The sequence below is a fragment of the Petaurus breviceps genome, unplaced genomic scaffold (assembly GCF_028583685.1).
Source record: "Petaurus breviceps papuanus isolate PSGF00001 unplaced genomic scaffold, PetGlider_PUasm1.0 90881, whole genome shotgun sequence".
Taxonomy (NCBI): Eukaryota; Metazoa; Chordata; class Mammalia; order Diprotodontia; family Petauridae; genus Petaurus; species Petaurus breviceps.
The window spans coordinates 12,544,052-12,557,935 of NW_027187369.1; the positions used below are offsets into that span (position 1 = coordinate 12,544,052).

General features: G+C 44.4%; 1 protein-coding gene across 4 annotated transcripts in view; it reads right to left on the minus strand.

Annotated features, from left to right (window-relative positions):
* Positions 1–13,884, minus strand: part of ARHGEF6 (Rac/Cdc42 guanine nucleotide exchange factor 6) — a 115,298-nt gene that overhangs the window by 47,227 nt on the left and 54,187 nt on the right. For all 4 annotated transcript variants that reach the window (XM_069074152.1, XM_069074154.1, XM_069074153.1 and 1 more), the window contains one exon: positions 10,690–10,784. In XM_069074152.1, coding sequence (XP_068930253.1) covers positions 10,690–10,784 — 95 coding nt within the window. The remainder of the gene's footprint in view (positions 1–10,689; positions 10,785–13,884) is intronic.

Sequence of the window (13,884 nt, forward strand, 5' to 3'; positions counted from 1 at the left end):
GGGGGGGGGGGGGGACAGTGCATACAGAGGGTACCGTAATGTAGCGTGTAGAGCAGGGGATCACCTTCACTACAGTAGCAATATCAATAGGGCTTATTTTCGGGGGAGGGCTTATTTTAGAGGAATCTTACACAGTAAGGGGAGGGCTTATTTTGGGGATAGGTCTTATTATCGGGGAAACACAGTATTTCCCTCAGTTTCCCCCTAAGCAGAAGAGGGCCAATGCTCCTAAGAAGGAATAAATGGGCTGTACATAATCAGCACATTTATTATTTTCATTCTGAGGGCTCCACTGGTATCCTATGGGGCCTAGAGGACACAAAAAGCACATTGGGTGAACTCCTTGAGCCAAAGGTCTGGGAGGACAGGAACAACGGGTGTGGATGGATGGGTGGCAATCTGTATCCTTGGAGAGAATGTCCACTGATGAACATCCCTGATCCCCTTGGAGGATCAGAGTATTTTTCTTTTTTTTTTTCTTTTTGGAGGGCAATTGGGGTTAAGTGACTTGCCCAAGGTGACACGGCTAGTAAGTGTCAAGTGTCTGAGACAAAATTTGAACTCAGGCCCTTCTGACCTCAGAGCTGGTGCTCTAGTCACTGCGCCACCTAGCTGCCCCTTATCAGAGCATTTTTCAAAAGGTTTTCTAAATCCTAGTTGCTCAAAGAATAAGCCTGCTTCAACAACTCCTCAGAAAGGTGAAAAACAACCTCTGTGGAAATCAAAACCCCTGTAGCATGTAAGCTTCTTGAAGGCAGAGACTGTTTTGTACAGCATCTAGTATCTAACACAGTAGCTGACCAATAAAGGCTTAGTGAATGGCTGCCTGATCTAAGACAGGGCCTTGTAGCCCTCAGCAAGAGGAGTGCAAAACAAAGCATTTACTGGGTGGCCAAAAGATTCAAAAGAAGCAGACAAAATGCTTTGAGAGGAGGAGGCATTGGGCAGGGTTAAGGTCTATGCTGATTGGCACAGAGAATTCTTGATAGGAAAACTCCCTCCACCAATGCAGATAGGCAACTGTTGGACAAGTCAGACTAAGCGGCAACTGAAAGGGCCTGATCTGCTACCACATCACCTCTCAAGACACTCTATGAAAGAAGGGAAGAATTCCAGAAACCAGTTTCAACCAAAACAAAACAACTATCCCCAGTGATTAGATCAATGAAAAATGGACAGCCAGCTGCTTCAACCTGGAGATAGTTTTGGGTCACTGCTTCTTCCTTTCAGCTTCCTAGAAAACATTAATGTTAATTTGCAAAGAGCTAGCAGACCTTCACACAGGCCATTTCTTAATCATCTGAATGGTTTAAAGTGTGTATAGGCCACAACATCACCACTTTTCACACTTTCATGTATCAGATTTGTATGTGTAAACCAGGAATGGGGAACCTGCAGCCCTCTAGATCCTCAAGTGCGGCCCTTCCATACTTGGCCTGTGGCATGTGGCCTTCAGGCTGCAGGTTCCCCAGTCCTGGTGTAAACCAAAGCTGCCATTTGGCAGCTCCCGAAAAGGAAGTTGAGGTGACTTTGGCTTTCCTTATTGTTAAGCCCATTGATCATATCCTCTAACAAACCAATTCTTTAATTACAAAATTAAAATGTTCAATTCCAATTTCAGGCTGTTATCTTTTTTTCTTCCCTTGACTTGAAAGTGAGGTTGATTTGTTGCAGGGGCTGTTGTTGGTTTTTTTGGCTGGGGATCTCAGATTAGCTCAATCTCAGGCACCAGCCAGCACAGTCAGAGGTGGGATTCTTGGAAGCCATAGAGGTAGAAATTTGGTTTGCTTCTATGTTACAAAATTATTTCCTTATTTGTTTTCCCCAGTAGGGTAGGGGAAAGAGATGAGAGGGGGAAAAATGCCTGATAACTGGATAAAAAATTTTTTGTAACTTTGTAAAATAACTCAACCTTATGAGGTAGGCAACATTACTAGTATGATCCTCATTTTACAGATGAGGAAACTGAGATGCCAAAGGGTAAAGTGATTTGTCTATGAACACATGACATACTTTCTGAGGCTGGATCTGAACCCAGCCTGGTGTCCTGATTTCCATTCTCATTCAAGGCACAGAATGGAATGTTTCATTTTGACTGGGCAAACCCAGTCTTGAAATTACCGAAATGTTGGAGAAGATGTGGGAAAACTGGAACATTAATGCATTGTTGGTGGAGTTGTAAACTGATCTAACCATTCTGGAGAGCAATGTGGAACTATACCCAAAGGGCTATAAAACTCTGCATACCCTTTGATCCGGCAATACCTACAATACTACTAGGCCTGTATCCCAAAGAGATCATGAAAAAAGGAAAAGGACCCACATGTACAAAAATATTTACAGTACCTGCTTTTGTGGTGGCAAAGAACTGGAAATTGAGGGGATGTCCATCAGTTGGAGAATAGCTGAACAAGTTATAGTATATGAATGTAATGGAATACGATTGTTCCATAAGAAATGAGCCAGAGAATTCCAGAAAAACCTGGAAAGACTTACATGAACTGATGCTGAGTGAAATGAGAAAAACCAGGGGAACATTGTACACAGTAGCAGCAACATTGTGTGATGACAAACTTTGATACACATAGCTCTTCTCAGCAATACAATAATCTAAGACAATTCCAAAAGACTCAAGATGGAATATGCTATCCACAACCAGAGAAAGAACTATAGAGTCTGAATGCAGATCAAAGCAGACTATGTTCTCTTTTTTTTTCTCTCGTGGTTTTTCCCTTTCACAACATGACTAATGTGGAAATATGTTTAATATAATTGTGCGTGTATGGTCTTTATCAGATTCCTTTTCGTCTTGCGGAGGGGGAAGGGAGGGAGAAAAAATGTGTAACTCAAAATCTTATAAAAGTGAATGTTGAAAATTATCTTTACATGTAATTGGAAAAAATAAAATACTATTAAGTGGGGGGGGAAAGTCATTTTAAATATTTAAAACAACAACCAAAAAGCCCATTTACCTACACTTCAGTGGTGTGTGTTTCTATCCTGATATAAAACAATTTACTGTTTAAAAAAAAATAGAGGAAGTGTGGTACAGTGGGGAGAATACTGCATTGATGGCCAAAGGACCTGGGTTTTAATCCCAGTGCTGACACTTGCTACTTTTCTAATCTTGGGCAAGTCTTTTCTCCTCTCTGGGCTTCAGTTGCCTCCTCTATAAAATGAGGGAGTTGGACTTGATGGCCTCAGAGGTCCCTTCTAGTCTAGGTCTATGATGTGTCCAGGTCTATGTGTGACCTCAGGGAAAAGGGAAGGGAATAAGTATTTATTATTTCCTAGGTGCCAGGCATGGTATTATACAGATACATCTCATTTTGTCCTTACAAAAACCCTGGGAGGTAGGCACTGTTATTATCTCCATTTTACAGATGAGGAAACTGAAGCAGGCAACAGTGAAGTGACTTGCCTAGGGTCCCACAACTAGTAAGTCTGTGAGGTTGGATTTGAACTCAGGTCTTCCTGACTCCAGGCCCAATGCTCTAGCCACTGTACCACCTAACTGCCTCTGGGCAAATCACTTCCTCTCCCTGGGCCTCTATTTTCTATTCTGTGAAATAAGTGAGTTGAAGTTGATGACCTCTAAGAATCCCCTCCAGCAATAAAGCTATGACCCCTTGTTATCAACTGCATACAGAGCAGAGTGACCCAAACAGCTAACTGTCCCCTAGCCCCTGCCTCCCTCATATACACACATTCCTACCACAGGTCAGGGCAGGAGAACCTTGTCTGGTGCCACAGACAGCTTCATTCTGGGCCAGTGACCTCTGGAGCCCCAGAAAGCTATAGGGCAGCCACCCAGACAGAAAGGAGTCAGGCAGCTATGGGAAGACAGGCCAACAAGTCCCTTCACCCACAGTTCAGTATAGCTTCGGGGTGGGGAGTAGAGGCAATGTCAAGGAGGCAATAATGGCCTGCTGGCTGCTGAGTAGGCAGGCAGCAGCTACTGCCTTTGAAGGGCACAGTCCCCGACTGGCACCGTCTGCAAAACCAGGCCTCGGAACACGAGCACAAAGGTTGAGTTGCTAAGAATATACATTTGAGAAGCCCTTTTGGGTTGTTCTTTCCAGCCATACCAAAGATGAGAATAGTCCCGACTTCACTCATCGCTTCACAATTTGGGGAATCACACGGCTCAGATGGACAGCCCAGTCTGGTCTTCCAAGTGGGTGACGGCCTATATGGCATGATACGAGGGCTGAAATATCAACCCCACCACCTGTCCCTTCACCATGACAGTTTCATTCCTTCAAGTCATAGGATCATGAAATGTTAAGAGCTGGAAAGGACCACAGAGATCAGCTACTGGAACCGTCTCACTTTCCAAAGAGAAGAGAGAGAAACTGAGGCCCAGAGACATCAAGTGACCTGCCCAAGGTCACCCAGGTAATATGTAACAAAGCTAGAATTTGAACTCAGGTCCTCAGTCATCCACATCTAGATGTGACTGAACCTCTAGTCTAGAAAGACAATGAGCCATAGGAGACAGTGTACTAGCCTTAGAGTAACAAAAAACTGGATTCAAATTCTGCCTGGCATTTATAAAGTGAGCACAAGCAAGTCATGTAACTTCTCTACAGCTGTTTCCTCATCTGCAAAATGCAGAGAACAATACTGGTAGTCCCTCCCTCAGAGGGCAATATTGGGAGGCTCAAATGAGATACTCCAAAGAAGGCCCTTTGCAAACTTGAAATTGTTGTAGAAATGACAGTATTATTATTATTACCGAAAGATGTTCAAGATTATCCTTATTCACAAAGGCGAGTAACTAGGCATGGAGGAGAGTTATATTTTAGTCAGCTAATAAGCTAATACTTTAATCTTAATCACCAATTAATACTGCATCAGGAATGGGTAGCCACCAAGAAGAAGAGGGAAATCAGAGAGGTTTTAGGGCGCAACTCAGAGGGAGAACAGGGGCACCAGGAAGGGAATAACTCAGGTCATCTCTAAGTAAATCAGTGAAATTTGTCTCTGTTGCCCTTCCAAAAGACTCCATACATCAATGATCTCAAAACATAATGAGTGGGAAAGCTTTAGGAAGGAACTTTCCTCAAAATCTGGTTTCAAGCCAGCATGTGACACATTTGAAGGCTAAGGGTGACAGAAAGGACAATGCCAATGGGCCATGGGTGGACAGAAGGAAGAACCACTCAACTCTAATGGAGCTGCTGTTTTCTCTGCCAAGGAAAATGATCCTCAGACTGGGAAGTAAAGACCGGAAACAATGAACAGGAAGTCCAAATCAAAGATAAAGGAGAAGAGAGTAAGGGAACAGACTAGCAACTCTCAATAAATGCAAAGCATCAGGCCAGGATGAACTACCTCCCTGGGTTCTAAAAGAAGTGTCAGAGGTGATTACTGAGCTACTGTTGGTAGCCTCTGAAAGATCACAGAGAACAACATCAGTTCCTTGAGAATGGAAGTGGGCAATATCATCACTGTTCTCCAAAAGAGGGAAGTGGGCGTCATCCTCAAATTATAGGCTGGTGGACTTGACTTCAAGTCCTGGCAAAATTCTGTAAGAGATTATTAAAAGAATAGTTGATGAACAATTAGGGAGGAAAGCACCAGCACCAGGTATCAGCCTATGGCTTCATCAAAAAGGAAGTCATGTCAAGCTGGCCTAAGGTCCTTTTTGGACATATTCATAAAGGAAATGCCAGAGACCACTTGATTTTTAGGAAGGTGTGTGACAAAGTCTCTGCTGGCATTGGTATAGCTCTAATGAAGAGATTTGGGTTCAATTCACAACTAATTACTTCAGGGACTGAGCACACGTAAATACTAAGTCATTAATGGGCTGATGCCAACCCAGAAGGAGGTTCAATGGGGCATTCCACAGATTTGTTCTTGGCCACATACCATTGGACATTTATAGCAATGACATGAACAAGATATATATGGCATACTTATCATGTGTACAGGTAACAAAAAGCTGGGAACAGGGTATATTGGTAAATGTTTAACAAGTGGCTCTGGGGGCAGAAGAAACCCATATACCCATGACACACTTTAAGATTAATCTAAATTAATTTTTTCTTCATAGTTTTCTTAAGTCTAGACACACACAAACAACAAATTAAGCCTTAATTTGTAGCACTTGTTGAATTTCACTAACAATTTAACAAGGGGCTCTAGCTGGGAGGGACAGTTAACTCAGTGGAGGTCAGACTGATTCTACAAAAGACCACAAGAGGCAATGGGCCAAATCGAATTAGATGAAATTGAACAGAGATAAAGAGAAAGTGCTATATTTAGGTTAAAAAGAAATACTCTACAGGTATGGCACAGGGAAGGCAGGACTAGACAACAATGAGAGTGAAAAAGACCTGGAGGGCTTAGTGGTCTGCAAGTTCAACCTGAAGAAAAAGTATCCTTTGGAAGCCAGAAAAGCCACTGTGGCCAAAAGCTGCAGAGAAGAAAGGAGGCAACAGCCTCACTATTCTCTGTCCTACTCAGACAACACTGGCAATAGCGGCTTCAATTTTGGCCATCCCAATTTAGGAAAGACACTGCCCAGCTGACAAACCTATGGATATTGATAAAAGGGCCTGGAGGGGGAAAGTCTTAATGGGGGTCTGGTGACTGCCTTCCAGGGCTGGAAGGGCTGTTGGGTAGAAGAGGAATTATATTTTTTCTACTCAATTCCAGAGGGCAGATCTAGGAGCAGTCAGCATGGGGAAACTGAAGACAGGCAGATTAAAGCCTGACATAAAGAAAAGCCTCCTCTGTCCAGTGCAGCTGTTCCAGCAATGGCCTGTGCTGCCTTGAGAGACAGTGGGGTCTCCTCCATGGAGACCTTCGGGCAAAGACTGAATGACCCTTATCCAGGATGCTGTAGAGAAGACTCCAGTTTCAGGAAGATAGCAGACCAGAGAGCCTCTGAGGTCTGCGATTTTCAATTCTCCTCCCAGTCAGAGAAAATCTATCTAGGTAGACATTTTTACAGACAGAATAACTTGCTAAGAAAGAAAGGGAAGATTCAGATGTTACTGAAAGGCCCTAGAGCTTTAAAAGGTCTCATTCTGCTCTCTGGGACAGCTAGAAAAACCTCATTTTGCTGCAGGTATAAAAAAAGGCAATCTTCCAAAATCCTGCTGCCTTGCCCATGGCCAAGGGAGCTTAGCCATACCCTCTGACCCCTGTAAGCACATCACACTGTCAGCAGCCTGATTCACACAGAGCCTTTCAATGCAGGAGAAGCTACTTGGTGATTGATTCACTTGCAATTCTCCCCAGGCACTGGCCAGGTTGCATGTGTGTCTCCATCTTCTGTGACTTCTGTCTCTTCCTTCCCTCTTAGTCTCAATCATTCCCTGGTCACACTTCCTCTATTCGCTCAAGATTTCACTGGTGTTCGGCTATCTCCCTTGTCTATCTCTCTGTTTTCTACCATAGTGCAGCTAGGTGGAGCTGCAGGGGAGAGAGCGCAAGGTCTGGAGTCAGGAGGACCTGAGTTCAAATTTGTCCTCAGACTCACTAGCTGTGTGACCCTGAGCAAGTCACTTAGGTTCAATTTCCTAAAAAGGAGATAATAACAGCACCCACCTGCTGGGGAGGTTGTGACAGTCAAATGATGCAATATAGGTAAAGTGCTCAGCACAAAGCCAGGCACATAGAGAGTGATGTATAATATTAGCTCTTACTTATTGTTCTCCTCCTTATTATTGCATCTACCTCGTGGGGCTGTTGTGAGAATCAAACCAGAAAACCGCTTCCCAGCCTGCTACAAGCACTGACTAGGCTTCTTCTACCTTCAAGATCTCGAATCCACTGAGATGACCATGTTCCCATAATCTCCAACAAGTCTCCTGATTTATCAGCACTAGCCCAATTCCAGTATGAGAGACGGCAATGGAGCAGAACAGTGGATGAGTTTGGGAGCCTGCTGACATGGAGGAGTTCTACAGTCCAGGCAATTCTCTAAGACTCCAGAAGAGTTACTACTCTCCACTACTGGACGGAGTTTCCCCACCAGGAATTCCCTACATCATGAAGTCACAGGGTAGAAGAAAGGAAGGGTGGGGAAGTCCAGTGGGAAGAGCCCTGAATTCACCATCAGAGCACATGAGTTTGAATCCCAGCTCTGCTACTTACTCCTTTAGTGACCATGGACCTTAACCTCTCTGGGCCCCAGTTTCCTCATTTGTAAAATGAGGGGTCCCTTCCAGTGCTAAATGTAGGAGGTGGAAACTAGAGCCTTCCTGGAATAACAATCTCTTTATTGTTGCGAAGGAAGTCCACAAACTCAGGAATGAGGAAAAATTCAGGAACGCAGGACTGGACAAGGGCTGACAATAAAAGCGGACATCATTTATGGAGCGCCTTAAGAACGTCACAGATATTATCTCCTTTTATTATCATTTGAGGACAGATGGTTTGGATTTGAGACTTTCAGCAAGGGGGAAACCTTAAGCAAACAAGAAGACCTTAAGGTCCTCCAGTCCAGAACTCTCTTTTTGATAGATGGAGAAACTGAGGCCAAGAGAAAGGAGGAGATTTGCCCCAGATCATTCAGGTAAATGGCAAAGGCTGTACTAGGTTTTCACATACATCTCCATACAGGGCTTTGGGCCCCAAGTCTCACTCTCTCTACCACAGGTAAAGAATTATAAACATAACAAGGGAGAGCAAAATATGCATTGTGTTCCCTTTGATGAAGCCAGGCTGGAACACAGAAAGCTCAGGCAGAGAGGAACAGCAACAAGGGAAAGGTTTTGTCCTCAATTATAGACTGATTGCAAATCATTGCTCAGTTTTCCATCAGACTCTGCCAATATCTTAATCTCTGATAAAGCTTGGCCAAGGTAAATATTAACACATGCCTGTACAAAGAGTCTGTGTTTACAAATGTTGGACATCTACTAACTGAAGAGGACTCGACTGGACCTTTTGATGGCTACCTCACATGGTCAAGATGCAACTCAAGGCAACAAGCACATGGTAAACGCCAACTGTTTGCAGGGCCCTGTGAAAGATGGGGAATGATATAGGCCTCATCTTCTACATGTTTACATTCTGCTATGGGGAATGAGACTCAAGCACAAAGAAGGAGGAGATGTGCTTGGTGAACTGTGACAAGGAAAAGATCACTTTCACTGGGAGACAGAGTGGGGAAGGATCAGGAAATTGTTCGTGAAAGATGGAGCCTGAGACACAGGGCCTCTACAGGCAGAGGGATCATAGACGTGAAGGTACAGAAGTAAATGGGGGTGGGGGTAGTCTAGTTTGACTACACTATATGAGATGGGAGGTGGGAGAAAGACAGGTAGATTGAAGGGGGATTGTGGAGGGCCTTGAATGCCAGTTTGCCCCTCACCTGTGGCTCCAAGAGCTGTAGCAGGCACAGTGACCACACCCTGGTAAAACCATCTTAGCAGACAGGCTAAAACAGGTTGAGAATAGCCAACAGGCTTCAAAGCCATGGGTGAGCTAGGGGGAAGTCCACCCCAAGCATGTGAAGACTTCCCTTGGTGGAATGGGTAGATGAGAACAAACTGTCTCAACAGCCATGAAAGTGGCTGAAACAGGCTCTGTGGAATGCTTAGAGCTTGGTCAGGCATGGAAGATGCCAAGGTCATTCACTGCATCCCAAGCCATCACCAGTCATTCTGACTTTTGTCCTGCCACTGAACTCGGATAACTAAGGGAGAGAGAGTGAGGCTGGCGACTTTGTGCAACTCTGCCTCACTGAAATCCAATTTGTGCACCAGTCAAGATATCACCCAACATGTCACTGGTCTTCTTCGAAAATGAAGGAGGAACAACAAGAAAGAGTTTGAATTTTATCCCACAGGTAAATGGGGAGCCACTGAAGCTTCTTGAACAAGAGAGTGACATGGTCAGAGCTGTGCCTTAGGAAGATTCTTTTGGAAGCTGAAGAGAGGAAAGCTTGGAAGCAAGGTCTCTAAGCAGTTAGGAAGGTATTGCCATAGTCCAGGTGAGGGCTAATAAGTGGTTCTGTGAGTGGAGATGAAGGGAAAAGATGGGAGAGAAGCTGCAGGGGCAGAAATGAAAGAAATGAGCAACTTATCAGAGTTTCGGATGGGGGAAGGAGAGGGAAGACTCCAGGATATCTCCAAGAAAGTGGAAGCAGGAAGAGCCATTAGGAAGAGGTGGGAGAGGTTAGTTTCCTGCCAGCCATCTTTCTAAGTAACTGCTTTTTACCAGTGCAAAGGTGAAGGAGAAAATTCTGCCAGTGAATGGGAGCTGTCTGAGGTCAGCTGCCTGCAGTTCCTCTGGGCAGCCCTCTGCTGGGGTTTCCCACTATCAGATCCCAGCAGAGAGGCCTTCCTGGAGAGCAAAGGTCAGAGTCAATCTGCGTCCTGCCCAGTTCACATGCTTACAGGGATTATTGGCGAGAACCACAGAGTAAAATAACCAGGGAGCCCATTTCATTTCTGGAGGGTAAAGCCAGACACACCATGGAAAAAAGATCCAGGATGAACATGGCACCCGGCAGAAAGGGAAATCAGATCTTCTCTTCCACAGCCAAATTCTTGGGGAGCGACATCTTGTAGGATTTCTGCTGCCCTGGCCATGTTCTTGGCAACTTGGGCATGATGGGAATTCTTTTAAAGGGCACTTGCCCAGCTCCAAGACATCAGTGTAACGGCTACACGGGCTGGCATCATTGGGTTTTATTGAGTGAGGACCTTACAATGGAAATCTTACTTGTCATTGGCCTGGAGTGGTCGTAAGTAAGTCCCAAGAAGTGACTGTAATTCCTTAGAGTAGTCCTGTTCAGTTTCCAGGATGTTTTGCAAAACCTACAGAAAGACAAAATTGGATGAGTACAGCCATGAGCCAACATGACTCCCAGAATCCCAGCACTGGCAGGCTCCTTGGTGACCACTTAGGCCAACGTGGACCCAAACTAGAATCCCCTCTGGCACATTCCATCCAGACTGGGATTGAAGGCTTCTCTCTAATGTGGGCATAGTATGATGTACTAGAAAGGGTGCTGGACCTGGAGCCAAGAAGCCTCAGGATCTAGATCCCACCTTGGGTACTTCCTAACTGTGTGACCATGAACACTTCCTTTTTTCAGTCTTAGTTTCCTCATCTATGAAATGGGTATAATAATTGTACCAGTCTTCCAGGATTGATGTGAAGATCAAATTAAATAATGTATGTCAAGCACTCTTTGCAAACTTTTGTTGTCTAATTGTCAACTCTACCACTAATTCACTGTATGGCCTTACACTTGCCCCTTGCTGTCCCTGGGTCTCAGTTTCCTCCTCTGTAAAATGAGAGAGCTGGTCTACATTACTCCTAGGATCCTTATAGTTCAGAAATCCTGTATTTCCTGGTTGGATTGTCCCAAATAAGAATGTGATAGAGATGTTGTACCTATGAAAAGAAACTACTGGTATGAGAAAGGCCAGCCCCCAGACACTTCCTGCTCCTTGCCAGGCCCATGGGCACATACATGGAGAAGAGGGATGACTGATGGCGCTCTTCCAATAAATCTGAACACCGTCTTTGAGGTATATCTCTATGTTCTTCCGTCAGTTAGTCTGGAGGTGACATGGCACTGGATTTGAAGTCAAGGGGTCTGTGTTCAAATACTGGTTCTGCCACTTATGACCTGTGTGACCTTGAGCAAGCTATTTCTCCTCTTAGTGCCTCAGTTTCCTGACGGGTAAAGGAAGGGGGTTAGACTTGTTGGTGTCTGAGCTCTCTCCCATCTCTAAAACCAATGGTCTCTTTGATTTTCCATTGTTTTGGCTGTAGCCCCAGGAGGGGACCTGCTGGGGACTTCCAGAGCCTTTGATGATGAAAGGACATGAAAGAATGTGGGCCTCAATGGGGACAAGGCAGCTACCAGAAGACTTCCCCCAGGGGTGGGGCACATGGCAGGGCTACTCAGTTCAGAGTGATACAATTCAGTCTCCACAACAAATCTCTTCTTTACTGTGCCAGGTAGACCCCTGCTCTCTGCTTCTCTGATGCTGCCATTTAAAGGATAGCAAAGTATCCTTTTTCCCCAAATAACTATCACACACATACTGTACAGGCCAAGACATAAAGCAGTCTGTGGGTGATAACTTGACAATCAGCTGGTAAGAAATGTTTCCAAACTCTCTTGGAAAATGGAAGTCTAAAGCTGCAGAGGCAGCATTAACCCTGACCCTCTCACCTTATGGATGGAAAAACAGAAGCCCACAGTCACCCAGCTAGTCAGGGACAGTGCCAGGATTCAAACCCTGGCTTCCTGACTCTTAGTCGAGTGTTCTTTCCTCTATACCAGTGGTTTTCAAAGTGTGGCTTAGAGATCCCTGGGAGTCCCCAATGTCCTTTCAGGGGCCCGTAAAGTCAAAACTATTTTCATGACAATACTCAGATATTTTCATTTCTAATATAGTAAATATTGATAGATACAACCCACTTAAACAAAAGCTCTCTGTGTGGGTCCTGAGACCAAAAAAGATTGAGACTCAGCATTCTATACCCTGCCTGCCTCTATCTTGAAAGTAAGTTTGTTTTCACATTTGAGTTCCCCAAATGGAAAGTGGCAATGAGTAAATCTAAAGAGATGTCAATTTCCCCCAGAGCAGGTGGTAGAAGGTATTCGTGCTCCGTATGGCCAGTGTGATTCATGACCATGTGATGCTGGGCTGCCGGCCAGATGGACACATATATAACAATCATCTCATGATCAATGTATTTAGCAGCTTGTACTCTACAAAGAACATAGGGCTAAATTCTGAGAAATACCCCTTACCAAATTAAAGTCCAAGTAGGGACTTGTTCAGCACTCATGAACAAAGGGCCAGATTTAATCTTTAATATCTGTGAGAGAGCTTTCTAAGCTATTAAACATATACGTGTATATATCTTATCTGATCAAACAACCACCCTTGGAAGTCAGCGGGGCAGATGTCATTATTACCCATATAACAGATGGGGAAACTGAGGTTGAGAGAAGTAACATGAACAAGATCAAACTAGTCAGTGGGCAAATCCAAAGCTAAAATCCAGATCTTCTCACTCCTGGAGTAACATTCTTTCCACTGTAATCTACAGTTTAGAAAGGACACTCAATTTGGAATTAGGAGCCCTGAATTTGAACCTTGACTCTGCTACTTTCTACTTGTGGAACCCTAAAGTCTCTGTTCCTTTCTGGGTCTCAGTTTCCTCACATGTAAAATGGAGAGGTTGGATTAGCTAATCTCTCAGGTTCCTTTCACCTCCAAATCATAGGATCCTAGATCTAGAACTGGAAGGGAACACAGAGACCACATAGTTCAAACCTTTCATTTTAAAGAATAAGCCCAGAGATAAGTGACTCAGTCAAGGTCACACAGGCAATAAGCATCAGAAACAGGATTTGAACTCGAGTCCTCTGACTCCTAAGGCACTGCACTTTTCACCATGCCAAGCTGTTACATCATCTGATAAGGAACTAGAAATGGAGGAGTGATCTACAGAAAGGAGTCAAGTTGGAACAGTCATATTTGAATCACCATTCTGAAATCTATTAACAGGGTGACCCTGGGTGAGTCACTGAACTATTCCAAGCCTCATTTTCCCTAGCTGTGAAATCAGGATACAACTTGCACTATTCCCCTCACAGGGATATTATAAGAATCAAATGAGATAATGTAGGAAAAGCTCTTTTTAAACCATACATACACCATCTTTTCTTTTTGGGAAAATACATCATTTGTTAAGTTTTTTTAACATAATCATTTCTATGTGGCCCCAAAGTCTGCCCCCAGTACAGCTCCAAGGAGTGAGTGACCTGCACAATTCAGCCCAGCAATGAGTCAGACCCAGCAGCTGAAATGCCATTTTATAGAATGTCTTCATGTGCTGGCCAGACTGCCTTTGGAAATGACCTTGCAGATGGGGGTAAGGATGGGG